At 37.0% G+C, this 17,020-nt stretch overlaps 1 protein-coding gene across 1 annotated transcript in view; it reads left to right on the forward strand.

The window, feature by feature from the left end:
* Nucleotides 1-237: 237 nt before the first annotated feature.
* EIF3M (eukaryotic translation initiation factor 3, subunit M) overlaps nucleotides 238-17,020 on the forward strand; it is a 19,116-nt gene continuing 2,333 nt past the window's right edge. Inside the window, exons 1-9 of the mRNA XM_006883733.1 lie at nucleotides 238-330; nucleotides 2,524-2,656; nucleotides 3,647-3,785; nucleotides 4,606-4,729; nucleotides 4,866-4,960; nucleotides 7,943-8,026; nucleotides 9,669-9,768; nucleotides 11,980-12,061; nucleotides 15,969-16,112. Of these exons, the coding sequence (XP_006883795.1) occupies nucleotides 289-330; nucleotides 2,524-2,656; nucleotides 3,647-3,785; nucleotides 4,606-4,729; nucleotides 4,866-4,960; nucleotides 7,943-8,026; nucleotides 9,669-9,768; nucleotides 11,980-12,061; nucleotides 15,969-16,112 (943 nt within the window). The 5' untranslated portion in view covers nucleotides 238-288. The remainder of the gene's footprint in view (nucleotides 331-2,523; nucleotides 2,657-3,646; nucleotides 3,786-4,605; nucleotides 4,730-4,865; nucleotides 4,961-7,942; nucleotides 8,027-9,668; nucleotides 9,769-11,979; nucleotides 12,062-15,968; nucleotides 16,113-17,020) is intronic.

The following is a 17,020-nucleotide window of genomic DNA, read 5'->3' on the forward strand; positions in this document are numbered from 1 at the left end:
ATAGCGGAGCAGGTCAACAGACTCAAGGAGCAAGAGCGTGGACATGCAGAGCTACGCGGTGACCCGGCAGCGCACGCCCTCTTAGACCCGTCTCTCTGAAGCGGCAGGCAGCCGCGGAGAACAGCGTCCTGGGATTGGCTCGCGTGGCTTTCCGTCCGGGCAATCGCACCAACCGCGAGCTGCGCGACGCGACCTGGAAGTGGTTGTGAGACGCCACCACGCATCTCTTCTTTCCTTTCCGGTCGGTGTGCTCTGGAGTGGTCTGTCCACCGCACCCGGGTCTTCGCCATGAGCGTCCCGGCCTTCATCGATATCAGTGAGGAAGATCAGGTGTGCTCCCGGACGGCGGTCACGGCCAGAGTGGGGCAAGGGGTGATTCTGGACTGCTCGATGGCCCGCCCGCCGCTGAGTTTGGGCCGGACGGAACTCGACTGCGCGGGGCGGGTACCCGGGCAGAGACCTGTGGCTCTCCACCGAGTCGCGGGCAGAGGCCAACAATCTTGCGCTGAATTCGCGCCAGAGCATTGGCCAGTGGCCCCAGTGTGGGGTCCGAGTCTCTACTCCCAGTTTTCTTGGCCAGCGTAGGACTTTTTTGGCCTAAAGTAATTTTGATGGTGGGATGCGACCTGCTGCCCTCCCTCTAATGGGAATGGGAGGTCACGGCGTCGTAGTCTAGGGAAAAGTAGTTTTATATTGAAGATCAGGTGGTTTTATCTCAGTCACTTGTGCAAAAGTGAGGGCTGTTAAGTAACTGGAAAACGTTACAAACTCTTTTGTAAGAAAGAAATCTGATGATTTTGTTTTAGTAATGTCATAACTTGTCTATCCTGTGTCTCGGTTTTCTGTTTGCTCTCTGGCTTGCTCCGTAACCAGTGTTTCATTTTGGTTGGAAAAAGTAGAATATGAAATGGTATTCTTGAATTTAATTTCGAAGAACTGAAAGTTATATTTCATTCAAGTCGCAAGTGTTGTTTTGGATTTCTTGCTAGGATCTGGTAGTGTAGTGATAAAATTGTGCTGCCTACTCAGAGGCGTGCAGTTCGAATCCACCAGCTGCTCCATGGGAGAAAGATTATGGGCAATCTCCTTGTGCCATTTTTGCCTCTGAAAACCCACAAGAGGGTCAGTTATAAGTGAGTTCCTACTCGATAGCACATAAACACATCAAACGTGGAGATTTGACTTCATAGAGGAGAACATCTAAGGTAACATCTAGAATTGGAGGTGCTATTTTTCACCCTCAGCTGTGAGTCTGAAGCCAGCAAGATGACAGCTAAGATAGTTTTTATGGAATAGTTGTTAGATGACACTCTGTTGCCTTTTTCTTCACTGGACCTTAGTATATGTTTCCCTCAGAGAAACATGCTTGCCAGTGTATTTTTGTGTTTTGTGATAGGTCGGCTGTTGTCTTTTTGAAATCTTGTTTATAATGCAAAGTGTGTGAAATGACTCTAAAGTATCCCGACATTTTGGGATCTCAAAATCTTGATAGCCTTAAAAATATTGTTCGATGTAGAAATTGTGATCCTTCTGTATTTACTCATGATTATCTTTTCATCTATTTGTGTCAGTTCTTCATTTTATTCCTTAAAAGCTATAGTATTATGTTGGGTTGCCATAAATATTAAGCCCTCAAAAGAAAAAGAAAAAAAGCCAAACACCCAACATGTATTAAATCTTCTATATAGCAGTAGAGTAGAAGTTGTAAAACTTTTTTTATCCTCATTCTTTGAATGAATTGTTTTTCTTTCTCTAACCTCTAGGTTTTCCCTTTTTTAAGAATATTTTCTGTCCCACTGTTTCTAAGGCTGTGACCCTCTGATTTGAGGGGATAGAAGAATGTATGACGGAGATTCTGCCAGCTTCATCTTTATATAAGGTTATCCCTGCCCTAGACTTATTTTGTTTTCCCCCTATCTCTGGTGGCTCAGTTGTAAGGAATTGCACTGCCAGGGCAAAGATAAACAGTTTAAATCCATCAAGTTCCATGGGAGAAAGATGGGCAGTTTTGTCTCATGTGATTTATTGCCTCAACCCTCTCGAGTGTTACTGTGCTTTAATTCAAACTCGACAGTATACCACAACCATGCCACAGTACATGAAACCGGCCAGTAAAAGATGCATTACAGAGTAGATCCAGTTGGTTAGAATATTACCTTCAAGGCATTTTTTACAGATAAAATTTTTATCATGTCAGATCTCTTTTCCTTTCTGTAACTCCCCAGTAAACCTTTTGGTTATTTTGGAATGGCAGAATACAGGTGATGTGAGAGATGCTGCAGGTAATCCTCAAGGGCTGTGATGTGTCTGTGGAGCCACTGAGCCCTGTGAAAGAATTTACACTTTTACTTTGGTGTCTTGTCATCAATTTTTTTGGAGTGGAGCACTTCAACATAACTTCTCAGTAATTGTTAAATATAATACTTTATGCCTGCCACCTGCCTGAAAAAGTGGTTTGAGGTCTTAATATTGTCATTCATAGTCACTTTGGGAGTTAAATGGCATCCCTGTTTGACTCAACAGGCTGCTGAACTTCGAGCTTACCTAAAATCTAAAGGGGCTGAAATTTCAGAAGAAAACTCAGAAGGTGGACTTCATATAGATTTGGCTCAAATTATTGAAGCCTGTGATGTATGTCTGAAAGAGGATGATAAAGGTTTGTTTTTATTTTTTGGTAATATTTCTAATTAAGTAAACACCTTTCTGTTTTCTTGTGACCTATTCATTTATGTTTTGTGTTTGAGATTTAAGGTTTTTCGACTTTATGCTGATAATTTTAAAATTAACTCAAGGGAAACAACTCTTCATTTTCATAATGCATAGATTAGATATTACCTAAAATCTACTTATAAGGACTCAGAAAGGCATTATGGATATGTACACATTTTTCTTATTTGGGAAAGAATCCTAGCCAGTAGTCTCTCCATGATTCCTTGCCCACCAAATTTTAAAGTATGTGTACTATGAGACATTTTTGGCAGTGTTACTTTTATTAGCTACCTACTATAATAGACCCAAATCCTGGGTAACAGTTTTCTTTCTCTTCAGTAAAGGTACACAAATTGCTTTTTGACTGTCAACTATTTAACAGCGCTAGCTAGTTGTGGAGCCCTGGTAGCCTAGTCCTTAAGGCATTACACTGCTAGCTCCAAGGTAAACTGTTTGAATCCACCAGCTGCTCCACAGGAGAAAGATGGGCCATTTCCTCCTGTGTGATTTACATCCTCTGAAAACCTGCTGGAGGGTCAGCTCTGAGTCTGTTCCAACTCAAGGGCAATGAGTGAGAGCGTGAGAGCTCTGGTCATATAGTCTATAGGGAGTTGCTGTGCTGGTGTTGCCTCTCTGGCAGTTTGAATCTACCAGCTGCTCTGAGGGAGGAAGATAGACAATATCCTGTGCAATTTACAATCTCAAAACCTACTGGAGGGAGGGTCAGCTGTGAGTTCGTTCTGACTCAACAACAATGAATTGAGTTGGTTTAGTTTAAATTCATAAAATATTTTTGCTACCTTCTGGAAAAAAGATCTGTCTTCTTTAAGTCTATGGCACTGATTCTCATTGTATTAAAACATTTGAAGTACATCCTGATCCAGAAACATCTACTACTGTAGCATCATTGTTGACTTTATTATTGATGTGTGTACAGATGTTGAAAGTGTGATGAACAGCGTGGTGTCCCTCCTCTTGATCCTGGAACCAGACAAACAAGAAGCTCTGATTGAAAGCTTATGTGAAAAGCTAGTCAAATTTCGGGAAGGTGAACGCCCATCTCTGAGGCTGCAGTTGTAAGTTAAGAACTAAAAGAGGCTAAGTTTTTCAAAGAGATATTGTCATACCACTGTTACTTAATGGAAGTGCTCTAGTGGCAGAGTGGTTAAAGCTTTCAACTACCAACCTAAAGGTCAGCCATTCAAACTCACCAAATGCATCGTGTAAAAGATGTGGCCATTTACTTCTATAAGGATTTACAACCCTGGAAACCCTTTAGAGCAGTTCTACTCTGCCTTGTAGGGTTGCTATGAGTCAGAATCAACTCTCTGATAATGGGTTTGGTTTGGATATTAAAGGTGGGAACAGTAGTTCTGGAATTTGGCTTTCAGCTGTGACTTTTATTAGTTGTGTTGCATTTAACTTCTCTGCCCTAGTTCCTCCATACAACACAAATTATTTTTAGTGCCTACCTCAGGTTTGTTGTGAGGGCTAAATGATTTAGTGTGGAGAGAAAAGAATTGCTTTATAAATGTTAGTGGTTAGTAATCTTGCCACCTTATAGAAGTAAATGGCCACATCTTTTACACGATGCATTTGGTGAGTTTGAATGGCTGACCTTTAGGTTGGTAGTTGAAAGCTTTAACCACTCTGCCACTAGAGCACCACTTCTACTGTTCTGTGAATGTGTGTGCTTAATGGTAAGCTTGAGTAAGACTACTGGAGTACTATATGCTCTATATATATATAGTACTGGAGTACTATACTATGTATGTATGTACCATTTTGATTTTTTTTTCCTTTGCAAAATATCTTCTTTATTTTACTCTTCTCCTCCTCAGTTCTCTGTTAACCCTCCAAGACTGGTCTCAAACATAGTTCTGTTTTTTTAATCAGGCTCAGCAACCTTTTCCATGGGATGGATAAGAACACTCCTGTAAGATACACCGTGTACTGTAGCCTCATTAAAGTGGCAGCATCTTGTGGAGCCATCCAGTACATCCCAACTGAGCTGGATCAGGTGAGTTACTTGATAGAATATTTGTTATAAGAAACGGAGTTTTACTTTATAGCTAAAATAAAATACGATATCTTAAATGTTGGGGAAATATTTACTCAACTCTTGGCTAAATTTTCTTTTCTCAATTCCATTGTAGGTTAGAAAATGGATTTCTGACTGGAACCTCACCACCGAGAAAAAGCACACTCTTTTAAGGCTACTTTATGAGGCACTTGTGGATTGTAAGAAAAGGTATTTAGAATTAATGAACTAAAAATTTAACAGGCGATATAATTTGACAGGGACAAGTAGGGTAAATTAATTTCCTCTGCTTTAATTTAATTAACAAATGCTATAAGTCTGTTTCTGTACATTTCACTTAAAATGGTTTCCTCACATCTTTATACTTTTTTAAAGCAGCAAGTTTTGTTTTTGTTTTGTTTTGTTTTAAATTTTATTGTTTTTGTGTGAGTGTACTGTCAAATCAGATCTGACTGGTACAGGAGGAGATTGTCCCTCCTTCCCCGGCAGAGCATCTGGTGGATTCGAACTGTGCGCCTCTGGGATTGTAGTTGCAGCTCCTTACCACTAGGCCACCAGAGCTCCCCTGCAAGTTCTGTTATAAACAGATGTAACGGCTAATTCCAAACCTGCTTGATGTCTTAGTACAGCATAGTACTGTCTCTTTTGTTTAATAATAATGAGAATCTACCAGTCAAAGTTAGCAGAAAATACTTTACCTAAACAATGCCATCGAGATGAAACTACAGTTTTTGCTAACTGCCATTGAGTCAGATCTGACTCAGACTCACAGATACTGAACATGACCCTGCCCAGTCCCACACCACCCTCACAGTCATCGCTGTGTTTGAGCACATTGTTGCAGCAGCTGTGTCAGTCTGTCCCATGGAAGGTCTTCCTCTTTTTCTCTCTGCCTCTTTCAAGCATGATGTCCTATTCAGAGATTGGACTCTGCTGAATCATGTTTAAAATATATGAGACAGTCTTGCCATTCTTAAGGAGCATTCTGGCTGTATTTTTTTCAAAAAGAGATTTGTTGGTCTGACAGTTCAGGATATATTCTGTATTCTGTTGAATATTGAATTGTGCCAGCACCACAATTCAGAAGCATCACTTCTTTCCTCTTCATTGTCTAGCTGTCACACGCACATGAGGTGTTTGAAAATACCTTGGTTTGGATCAAGTGCACCTTAGGCCTCAAAGTGGCATTTTTACATTTTTAACACTGTAAAGAGAACTTTTGCAGTGAGCAGGTCTGGTGATCTACTTCTAAAGTAATTGTCTAGGGAAGACCTTTCGTATAGTAAAACATTGTCTAGTATACAGCCATTCCAGTTGGAAAGATTACAACTTAGGAAGAATAGTCTCTTAATGAGCTGGATAAAGAAAAGTTTTCAGGACCTTTATTTGTTGATGTGACACTATGCAAAATGAGGAAACAGCTGCAAACATTGATTATTAATCAGAACAGAATGGCTCTAAGTATGAGTATAGGATAATTGGAACTTGTCAAAAACGGAAGAATCCTTGAAGGTCAGTTTCCCCAACATTAGTGAGCTGAAATGATCTGTGTGGGTCTCTCTTCTTCAATAGCACCTTCTACTTTTGTCATAGCACTCAATACATTTTGTAAAATTGAGGTTTTAGACTCTGCTGCAAAAGAAGCGTGCCACCATTGTATCCTTAAGATATCTGGCACATAATCATCATGAAATTAATGACTCCCACCCCGTAGGGATGATAGAGATGATTATTTAATTATCACTACTTTAAATTTCTTATCACTGTCCTTATTTAAATATTAAGAGGATATTTTTTCCTCCCCCTTTATAAACAAAAAATTTTTTATTCTAAATTATAGAACTCTTGAGATTTGGGTGGCTGTTTTAGAAAACACATACACACACCCGTTTGGTGTGGTGTACTTTAAGGATAACGTTCTCATTGCATTCGACTAACTGGCTTATAGCTGAGCCTCCAGCTAGTTTTCAGAGGCTGTAAACCACAAGAGAGAAGATTGGACATTTTTCTCACAAGGAGCAACTGGTGGATTCAAACTGCTTACCTTTGGTTTGCCAGCACAATTCCTTACTAGGCCACCAGAGTTCTCTAAGGGTAATGCTGGTTAACATTTTCTTAAACCCTTAAATATTGGGTATTCTGCTCTATACATTAAAAGATTTCTTTCACTGATAAACCAGATTGAGGTGCACTGCGGTTGCTAAAACTGGATAATCGAATGTGCCAGTGTTGGCAGTGTGGCACAAGGTAAATAACAGTGAGTCACACATTTTTCAAATTTGTTTATAAATTCTTTTATCACTGTGTCTAAGGTGTTTTACCACTGAACCATTCTCGTAATTACATTTATATACCAGGTTAACTTTAGATTGGAGGAAAGTTTTAAAATACCATTTAACTTCTAAAAAAGGAATGGTACCAGCCCTTCTAATAGATTGGATTCCATTGTGTTTTGGTGTTGTGGGTTTTTTGGTTTTATGGGTTGTTGGTTTTGGTTTTTTAGTTTTAGTTGTTTTTTTTTTTATGGAAATAATACGTTCTATAACTGGCTAAAAATTCATCAGTTTGAAGAAAGAAATGAAAAATGAGGATGAACATTTTCTAAAAGTTCAATTAAATTAGTACACTTAATTACTTTGCCATTTTAACTGCAGCTTAAATTGGTCATGCACATAATTTAAGGATAAATTAATTGGATGGAGATATTTGTTAGATTAATTTAAATTTTTGGAAGGAAGCTCCAAAAACAGCCATATTGTCCTGACTTCGAGAATACACAGATCTTTTCTCCATCTGGGGCCATTATATGTTTCTTTCCTCTGCCTGGAAATCATTCAGCCCCCACCTTACACGCCTACATCTTTTGATGGTTATTACTTTATATCCTTAAAGTCTAAATTTATATATTTTTCTCTCCAAAAAGAGGTTTTCTCTTCAGTAGCCCTTTTTTTCCTGCCTTTGTTTATTACTTCATACTGTCTGTTTTTTTCAAGACTTAAGAAATTGTTAATTATCTGCCTTGCCTTCTAAAATACAAGTCTGCTCTGACTTGTTCCATAAACAGAGACTGTGCCTCTCAAGTCAACCCATTTGATCAGAACAGTACCTGGAACCTACTAAAAATTTTTACATGAATCAATAGTAGTAAGATATCTTTGAAATTTCTAAAGCAGTACTTCTTTTTTTTTTTAGTGATGCTGCTTCAAAGGTCATGGTAGAATTGCTGGGCAGTTACACGGAGGATAATGCTTCTCAGGCTAGAGTTGATGCCCACAGGTAATATTAAACTCTTAGAAGAACTGACCACAGTGAATAGGTCTGCTATTGTAATTGTTTGTAACAATATACGCATGCCTTGTTTTAGTCTGCTTTGTACTTTGCATTACTGTGATTTTTACAGATTGATAATATGTGGCAATCTAGTGACATTTTCCCAACAGCATGTATTCACCATCAGTTATTTTTTGGTAATTTTTGGGATATTTAAACCTTTTCATGGTGCTGTTGTATGCTTAGTAGACAGTGCTACAGTGTAAACTTAACTCTTATATACACCAGAAAACAAAAAAATGTATGTGACTTCGTAATTGCCATGTTCACTTTGTTGGGGTCTAAAACTAGATGCACTCTAGTCTTCCTGGTAAATGCAAAGCCATATGATGACATGTACATCATAGTGATTCTAATGTGGATACTAAATTCTAGATTTGGTAGATGAAAGTGTTGAAGAAATATAGATTGCATGTGAAATAATCCAAACCTTCCTTGACTTTGACTCATAGCAACCTCCCATTTTTTTCCTTGTTGTGTGCCATCAAGTTGGCCAGGCGGAGATGGCCTCTCCTTCTCCAGCGGAGCATCTGGTTTATTCAAACCGTGTGCCTTCAGGATTGCAGCACAGCTTCTTGCCACTAGGCCACCAGAGCTCCCTCAGACTAAAAATCATGATGGGAGCAGACTGCTTCATTTTTCTCCCATAGAATGGCTGGTGAATTTGAACTGCTGACCTTTCCATTGGCAGTCAACATGTAGCACACTATGCCACTAGGGCTCCTGTATGTGAAATAACCACATGGAAGTTGTTATTTGGTGCATTAGGGGGTGAGAATTCTAATTTGAGGACTAGACCCAAATCTTGTATCCATTTTCACCTTAAAAATTATATTACATTAGTGAAAAAAGGGTGCTTTGCTAAAATGAGCCTATTGCTAGTAAGAATAAAGGCTTTTGATATTCTAGGTCTGTTTACTAACTGTAAGAAACCTATTTTTAAATCTCTGGAAGTAGGATGATAGTAAGTTACAAGGATATACATGGTAAAACTCTTTGATTCTGAAGTCAAGATTGCCTACATTCAGATCCTTTCTCTGCTATTTGATTACATTTACTATTGAGCAATTTGTCTTCCTTGAGCCTATTTCGTCACTGATAAAATTGGGGTGACAGTAATATGCTTTACTATGGTTGTGAGGATGTAATGTCAGTGCATGTAAAGTATATTTAGTAGCTTATAGTAAGATGCTGCTGCTGTTTGCTATTATATTTTATTATAGCTATTATATTTATTATATCTAGTTATTATATTTATTTATTATATCTATTATATTTCTGTTGGGTACTTCGGCTATGTTTTGCCTATAATTTTATTTCATTTTGTAAAAACAAACACATATTATAGACTGTTTAAACTTTACCTTTTACCTTGTTGTTGTTTGTTGTTATGTGCCATTGAGTCGCTTGCAACTCATAGTGACCCTATGTACAAGAGCCCTAAATGCCATTCTATCCTGTGCCAGCCTTGCTGTCTCAAACACACTCATTCCATATATCGAAATTTTATAGTATTAAATATATTTGTGACCTGTGAAAAGTACCGAAATTTCAAAAGACTGAGCAAGTCTTTGTTTTTTATTCCAAGGTGTATTGTTCGAGCATTGAAAGATCCAAATGCATTCCTCTTTGACCACCTTCTAACTTTAAAACCAGTGAAGTTTTTGGAAGGCGAACTCATTCATGATGTGAGTGCTTTTATCTTTTTAATGTAAAAGAGATTTTTCTTGAATCTTGCATATTGAACAACTATTCTTTTTCTTTTTTTAATAAACATTGTTATTGTTTTGTGCCATCTGGTCACCTGCAACTCATAGCAACCAGATGTACAGCAGCACTGAAGGCTGCCCTGTCCTGAGCCAGTCTCACTGATTTTGACACACCTACCCCCGTTATCCAAGTATCAGTCTATCTCATCTGAGTTCTTTCTCTCCTGTGCTGTCCCTTCACTTTTCTAAGCGTGATGTCCTTCTCCAAGGACGGGTCCCTTCTAGGCATGTGCCCAATGTATGTGAGATGGAACTTCAGAATCCTAGCCTCCAAGGAGAATCTTGGTTTCACCCTCTCCATGACAGAACTATTTGTTTCCTCAATGGACCATGGTATGTTCAAGACTTTTCCAGCACCACAACTCAAAGGCACATTAGTGGACATTATTACTAGAGAAATCTGGAAAGTGAAGAATTGTTTTTTTCTTTTTATCTCAGGAACAGAACTTAAAAGTTTAAGACCAACTTCTCTCAATATTTATGGGTCAGGCAGGCATTTGTATGGATTATAACAATTCATGGATAACATTGCAGAGAATGGGAATTCTACAACACTTATTTCATGTTTATATGGCACATGCCCACAGGCCAACAGTCATTCAAATGGAATACTGCATAGTTTAAAATGAGGAAAAGTGTGTGTCCAAGATTTTTTCACCATACCTATTCATCTGTGACCTTGATGTTACCTAAAAATATTACATCTGTATGCTGAGCAAATAATCCCAGAAAGTGAGTTATATAAAGGACTCAATTTCAGGAATGCAGGAAGACTTCTAAACAATCTGTAATATGCAGTTGACACAATCTTAATTGTTGAGAACAAAGACAATCTGAAACAGTTCTTATTACTGGTGAAAATTAGCCACTATAGCCATATGTAAAGAAAGCAACGATTCTACAACTAACTAGACCAACATAAGTGCAGAAAAGACTGTTTAATGTGACAAAGCAAGGCTGTCCCTTGAGGTGTAAGGTACACCTGATTTAAACCATGATACTTTCAATCACCTCATATAGGTATAAATGCTAATGCCTTTTAATTGTGATGCTGCACATCTTGGAAAATGTGAAGCCAGAGTACACCTTAGAAGCAGAGATGGTGAGAATTTTTCTCACATGCTTTTGTCATGTTATCAAGAGAGGCCAGTCCTTGGAAAAAGATGTGCTTGGTAAAGTACAGAACCTAATCAGATGTTGACACAGTGACTGCAGCAACAGCTCAGCATAGAAATGATTTTGAGGCAGGTACAGGACTGCGTAGTTTCTGTTGTAGGTCAGGCTGCTATGAGTAAGAACCCAGTATTGCACCAAACAATAGTAATAGTACCAATGAGGAAGATAAAGCTGTTAAAAAATACATTAACAATTTTACAGAGATGGTAGAGAGCACTGAAATTGAAGAAGGAAGCTCTTGCCCCTCCCAAAACGGAAGCAAAGCAGTCATTAAAGAGCAAGAAGGCAATCCTGAAGGATATCCACGGCCACAGAAAACTGAAGATCTGCACATCACCCACCCTTCAGTGGCCAAAGACCCTGAGACTCCAGAGGCAGCCCAGATACCCCTGGAAGAGCACCACCCGGGAGAAATAAGATTAACAGCTATGCCACCATCAAGTTTCCTGACTAGCACAAGGTCAGCCATGAAGAAGATAGAACAATACACTTGTGTTCACTGATGTCAAGGCCAACAAGCACCAAATTAGATGAGCTATACAGAGGTTTTATGGCATTGATGTAGCCAAGGCCAACAGCAGCACCTTGATTAGGCCTAATGTTCGACTTGCTCTTGACTGTAATGCTTTGGATGTTGCCAACAAAATTGGGATCATCTAAACTGAGTTCAGCTAGCTAATTCTAAATACAAATATTTTTCACCAAAAAGAACACACACATGAGCATACTTAAAGTGCAAATATTTTTCATTCTTTTCCATTAGAATACTGCTATTAACACTTTTTCAGGGTAGACAATTTGGAGTTCACGGAATTTACTGGTTATTTGTGTTTATGGATGATCTGATGAGGTATATTCTTTCTGTGTTCTGCACAAATGTCAAGAATCAGTGTCATATCTTAAGTATGAATCATGATTCTGTATTGATACTATCTTATGTGTTTATCGTTATAGCTTTTAACCATTTTTGTGAGTGCTAAATTGGCATCATATGTAAAGTTTTATCAGAATAATAAAGACTTCATTGATTCACTTGGTAAGTTTGAAAATTTTTCCTTTGGAAGGTAGAGAAGTAGGGATTAAAAGATTCATTAACTTTGAAATATTTTAAGAGCTGATGAAATTCCAAAATAAAAGACATTAAGCTGAACACCAGTTAAAAAATGTTTCTTAGTAGAATACTTTATTTTTTAGATCTGTAGTAATTGCAGATGTATACTTAATTTTAAGCTTTATTTTTATTTGTTGTCCTCGTTTTTAACCTCTTCATGAGTTAAGGGCTATCAAGGTGCCCACCTTTATTTTCCACTATAGGTTTACAGAGGTTTATCCCACTTCTAGTGTGTACTGTCACTTGGTAGGTAGCCTGTTTAACTGAATCTGAAGAAACAGACCTTATCCCACTCACCCCAGCACAGGGACCTTTCAAAACATATGCCCCAGTAATTGTATAAATATTCATATTATCTAAATCTTGTCCCCCATTTCATTAAGAATGCTTATCTTTGGCTTCAGGCCTTTTGTTCATAGGGTCACTATGAGTCATGCTGGACTCAAGGTAATCAATGACAATCTTTCCTGGAAACACATGGTTTCAACAGAAAATTAGTCTTGAAAGAGTTAAAGCTGTCATCACATAATTGTAATGGATATTGTTCCTCCCTAGCACTGATTTAAAACTGAGTATCCCCTTTAATTGAACAAATTATTGAATTATGTAGCATTCTAAGAATGTTTTATGAAGCTGTAGTATGAATTAGAAATTCAGATGATGTGATTTTAAGTGATAGTTTCTATCACAAGTAATGATTTGTTGAAGACAGCATAGAAAAATAAACCCTTGGTTTTATAACCTGATCTTTGAATTTTCTTCTCTGGTGCATCAGAGCTCCCCATAAAGCTTGGTAAATGTTTATTAAAGTGAATAAAATCTTCATTGAGTAAATTTTAGAAAATTTTAATTGCCTCTGGGGCATGATTTTACATAGTGACATTAAAAAGAAAAAACTTGGAAAAAAATCAGCATTTTGAACAGCATGAAGTGTTCCAAAACGGCTCATTTGTAACAGTGAAGTCAACAGCTCTGCAACAGAATTCTTTGTTTTACCAATAAGCAATAAATAAAATGCATTAGAGGTTAAAGTTGCATAAGTTAAGTCTACTGGTTGCTTAAGAGGTAGGTGAAGGCAGTAATCTCTGATTGTATTATTAATCTTTGATTTGATAGCGAAAAATTTCTGTAGCCAGTAAATTTTGTGTGGCCGTAGAACTTGAAAAAGATGGAATTTTTCTGAACATAATAGGGCATTTGAAAGAACTGATATATGAACATAAAAGTGTGTAGAATGCTTTACCAGGAGCAGCAGACCTAGAAAACCACATTCTGTCCCAGTTAATTTGTTCTGTGGCATGAAGCTGTGTGATGGAATGTTAATGTCAGCAACCTCTTTATTTACGCACTAAGGGAAAAGGAGTAGTAATTAACACTTTGACACTCCCCCATTGATGTGTAATTGACTGTTTCAAAGGAGCACTGGTTCATAAGCTATTGCATACATTAAAATTGCGTTTTCTATATTGCAGCATTTTAAGACAAGGGTCAGTGACAATGCAGAAATTGTTCAATGATGCACATTTTTTTATTACTGCATTACAGTTTTGACATATTAGTAATGAATAAATGTTTCCATAAAATTGGATTTTTTTTTTTTAATAACTTTAAAATTGTAATAGAACTCTGAACAGTGAGTTCATCATTGCAGGTAGTGTAGTTTTGTGAAAAGTACAGCTTTCTACACAACTCTGGCTTAATAGTTTGAATTTTTAATGCATGAGTCCTAATAAATTTGGTTCTTTTAGTGAGTGTAGACATAATTTGAAATGCTTTTATGAGTCTATTTCCATATGGAAGATAAATATTTTATGTGATTCATTAGAAAAATAATCTTTGCTCTTCTAATAAATTGGTTTAAGAAAAGGTAACTACATAAGAGTAATAGTAAAATAGATTTAATCATTAAATGATTTGTCATTTTATCATACAATTGGAATATTAAGGAACTTTCTTGTGTTTATATGTGTTTGTCCACATATCTTTAGTACTTATTTCTACCATAGGAAATAAAATCACAGCATATCTTACTGTGCCATCTGAAAATCAAATTGTGTTTTTATTTCTTGGCCATTTATGCAAATTCCCTAGATTAGCAAGCTTTTATTAGCAAATTCTTTCAGTGCTGTGCTTTTGGAAAACTATTAGGTGGTGTGTTTTTTGGTATTAGATTTAGTAAGTACTTGAGTGTAGCTGAAGTTCTTTGGTTATAACTGTCTAGAGGCTACAGGTGGCATCAGTTGTTACAGTTTGTTTTTATTAACACTGACAACTTGGGCCAATAGTAGCATTATCTTGTGTCAGCTAAATTGCCCTAACATGTCCACATTTAATCTGATGTTGTCCAGTTGCTACCTTCTTGCTTGAGAAAGTCAATCAGCATCTAATTTGCATTTGTTAATTAGGGTAAACGTGTGCTAATTGATTTCTTGATGCTTGTAGATTTCCATTAAACCCAGTTAGCTATACTAACTTGTGTACCTAATTCACTTGAGTTATGATGATTGTGTTTTTGTTGAATCTGTGCCAAATAGGAAGTCTGCATCGTAATTAAAGCTAATTAACAGGCAATTATGCCCTATCATAATGGGCTTCTCTAGTCTTCCATATGAATATTATAAATTTTGAACTTATTTGTGGAGTCCTTAGAAAGATAACTTTCTTATAAACAAAACTAACTTGAGGATCATTTGGAAGACAGCATAATTATTTGTTGAGTTTATAGAACTTGAAAGTTCAAAGAAAGGGAACAAGTAAATGATTCTAGATTTTTTTAAAAAAAATCTTTTTTTATAATTAGCAACCATATTATAATACTGATTCTTCCTAGGACTCGGTGACAACTTGAATGTTTAGGATTAGTAAATATTTCTGTCGCTTTATTTTACAAATGAGCCTGTATCCAAGACTAACACTTTGTGACTTTTAAAGTTCTTGACTATCTGTTGTGTAATTTGGAAAGCTTAGAAATGGGTAATTCATTATGTCTCCTCCTAGGTCTAAGAGTTGTGATCTAAATTATTATAACATCATATTGCAAATTGAACATTGAATTATTTTTTGCCATTTTCTGTGTTTACTTACTAGAACAAGTACCATAGCTAGTACCATTCTCTATTACTGACCAAGAAGGCCTAAGTGAGAAATTTGCTTTTGCAGTTATGATTTCCAAGTGTCCAATCCAAAATAACCTTAGGGAAGTAAAATGCTTCCATAACTGAAAATGTATATGAAAATATTTTAAAACTTTGAGTTTTGCCAGTAGATTCACACAGAAGAGGAGATTCTTAAAAAATCCTATTTTAAGTGAGAGCTATTAGTAAAAACTTTAAGTAATTCAATTAAATATAAAATATGCTTTGTACTTTTCAACTCCAAAAATGTGTAAATGTACTAAATATAAAACAGTGTTTTTAGGGCGTAAAATGTAATTTATAACCTATTTATGACTTTTAATCTAATAACTAGGATGCAGTAGTAGTTCAGAAATGTCATTCTTGAAAAAGTAATCCTGAATGCTTTTATAGCTTATTGTAAAGTCATTAGTTTATAAATGTAAGGAATTTTGTCAAAGTTACACAATATAAGTATGCACACATGCTTTTATAGCTTATTGTAAAGTCATTAGTTTATAAATGTAAGGAATTTTGTCAAAGTTACACAATATAAGTATGCACACATGCTTTTATAGCTTATTGTAAAGTCATTAGTTTATAAATGTAAGGAATTTTGTCAAAGTTACACAATATAAGTATGCACACACATCAGTTGTAACTGTACAGCTCTTTTCCTTAGTATGAATACTCTTCAGACTAACGACTGTGTTATTTAGGCCTACTGCATGACCAAAATATGGCAAAAATGAGACTACTTACTTTTATGGGAATGGCAGTGGAAAACAAAGAACTTTCTTTTGACACAATGCAGCAAGAACTTCAGATTGGAGCTGATGATGTTGAAGCATTTGTTATTGATGGTAAGACAACTTTTTTTTCCCCTCTATGACATGGAACATAAGGTTTTTTTGAATCTTGAAAGGATTTTATAGGTTATTTTGTAGCAGGTTGGCATGTGTAGTAGATTAGGGGACATATTAATAGCAAAGAGCTCTGGTGGCCCAATGGTGAGGAACTGTACTACCAGCTGCTCTGTGAAAGAAAGTTGGGCCATCTCATCCTGTGCAATTAATTGCTTTTGAAAACCTGCTGGAGGGTCATCTAGAAGTTGGTTCTGACCCAATGGTATGTAACATGGTAGCCTAGTGGTTAAGAAGTTACCAGAGAATCAGTGGCTGGCAGTTTTAATCCACCAGCTCCTCCTTGGGGGAAACATGGGCCGTCTCCTCCCTTGTGATTAACAGCATCTGAGAACCGTTTGTGGGGTGAGCTATGGCATGGTTCTGACTTAGAATGAAAATTAACCAAAAATATAAATTGTTAAATGGTGAGTTTTTTGTTGTTTTAGTTATTCTATCCTTTGAAGTACAGAAAATAAAAAGCCTTTAGGAAGTATACATAGATGACTAAGAGCACAGATTTTAATGTCAGATAGACCTGGCTTTAAAACCAGGTCTTCCTCTATGAGGTGGAAATGTATGAATTCATTTGTGGTAATGAAGACTAAATGAATTCATGTTGGGAAGGCACTTAGCCCAGTGACTAACACAGTAAATGATCTATATGTGTTGTTGTTGTTGTTTGTTGTTTAATGCCGTTGAGTCGTAGACGACTCATAGCGACCCTATGAACGAACAGCCTGAGCACTGTTCATACATAGAGTTTCCGGAGGCAAGCCATTTTGGAAGTGGATGCCGCTCCTGCTTCCAGGCTTGATTTAGTCGGGAAGCTCCAGCCAACACTGTCCACCATGGGTACCCATTACCAC

This window comes from Elephantulus edwardii, unplaced genomic scaffold (genome assembly GCF_000299155.1).
Source record: "Elephantulus edwardii isolate Elephantulus edwardi_28Jun2011 unplaced genomic scaffold, EleEdw1.0 scaffold00029, whole genome shotgun sequence".
Lineage (NCBI taxonomy): Eukaryota > Metazoa > Chordata > Mammalia > Macroscelidea > Macroscelididae > Elephantulus > Elephantulus edwardii.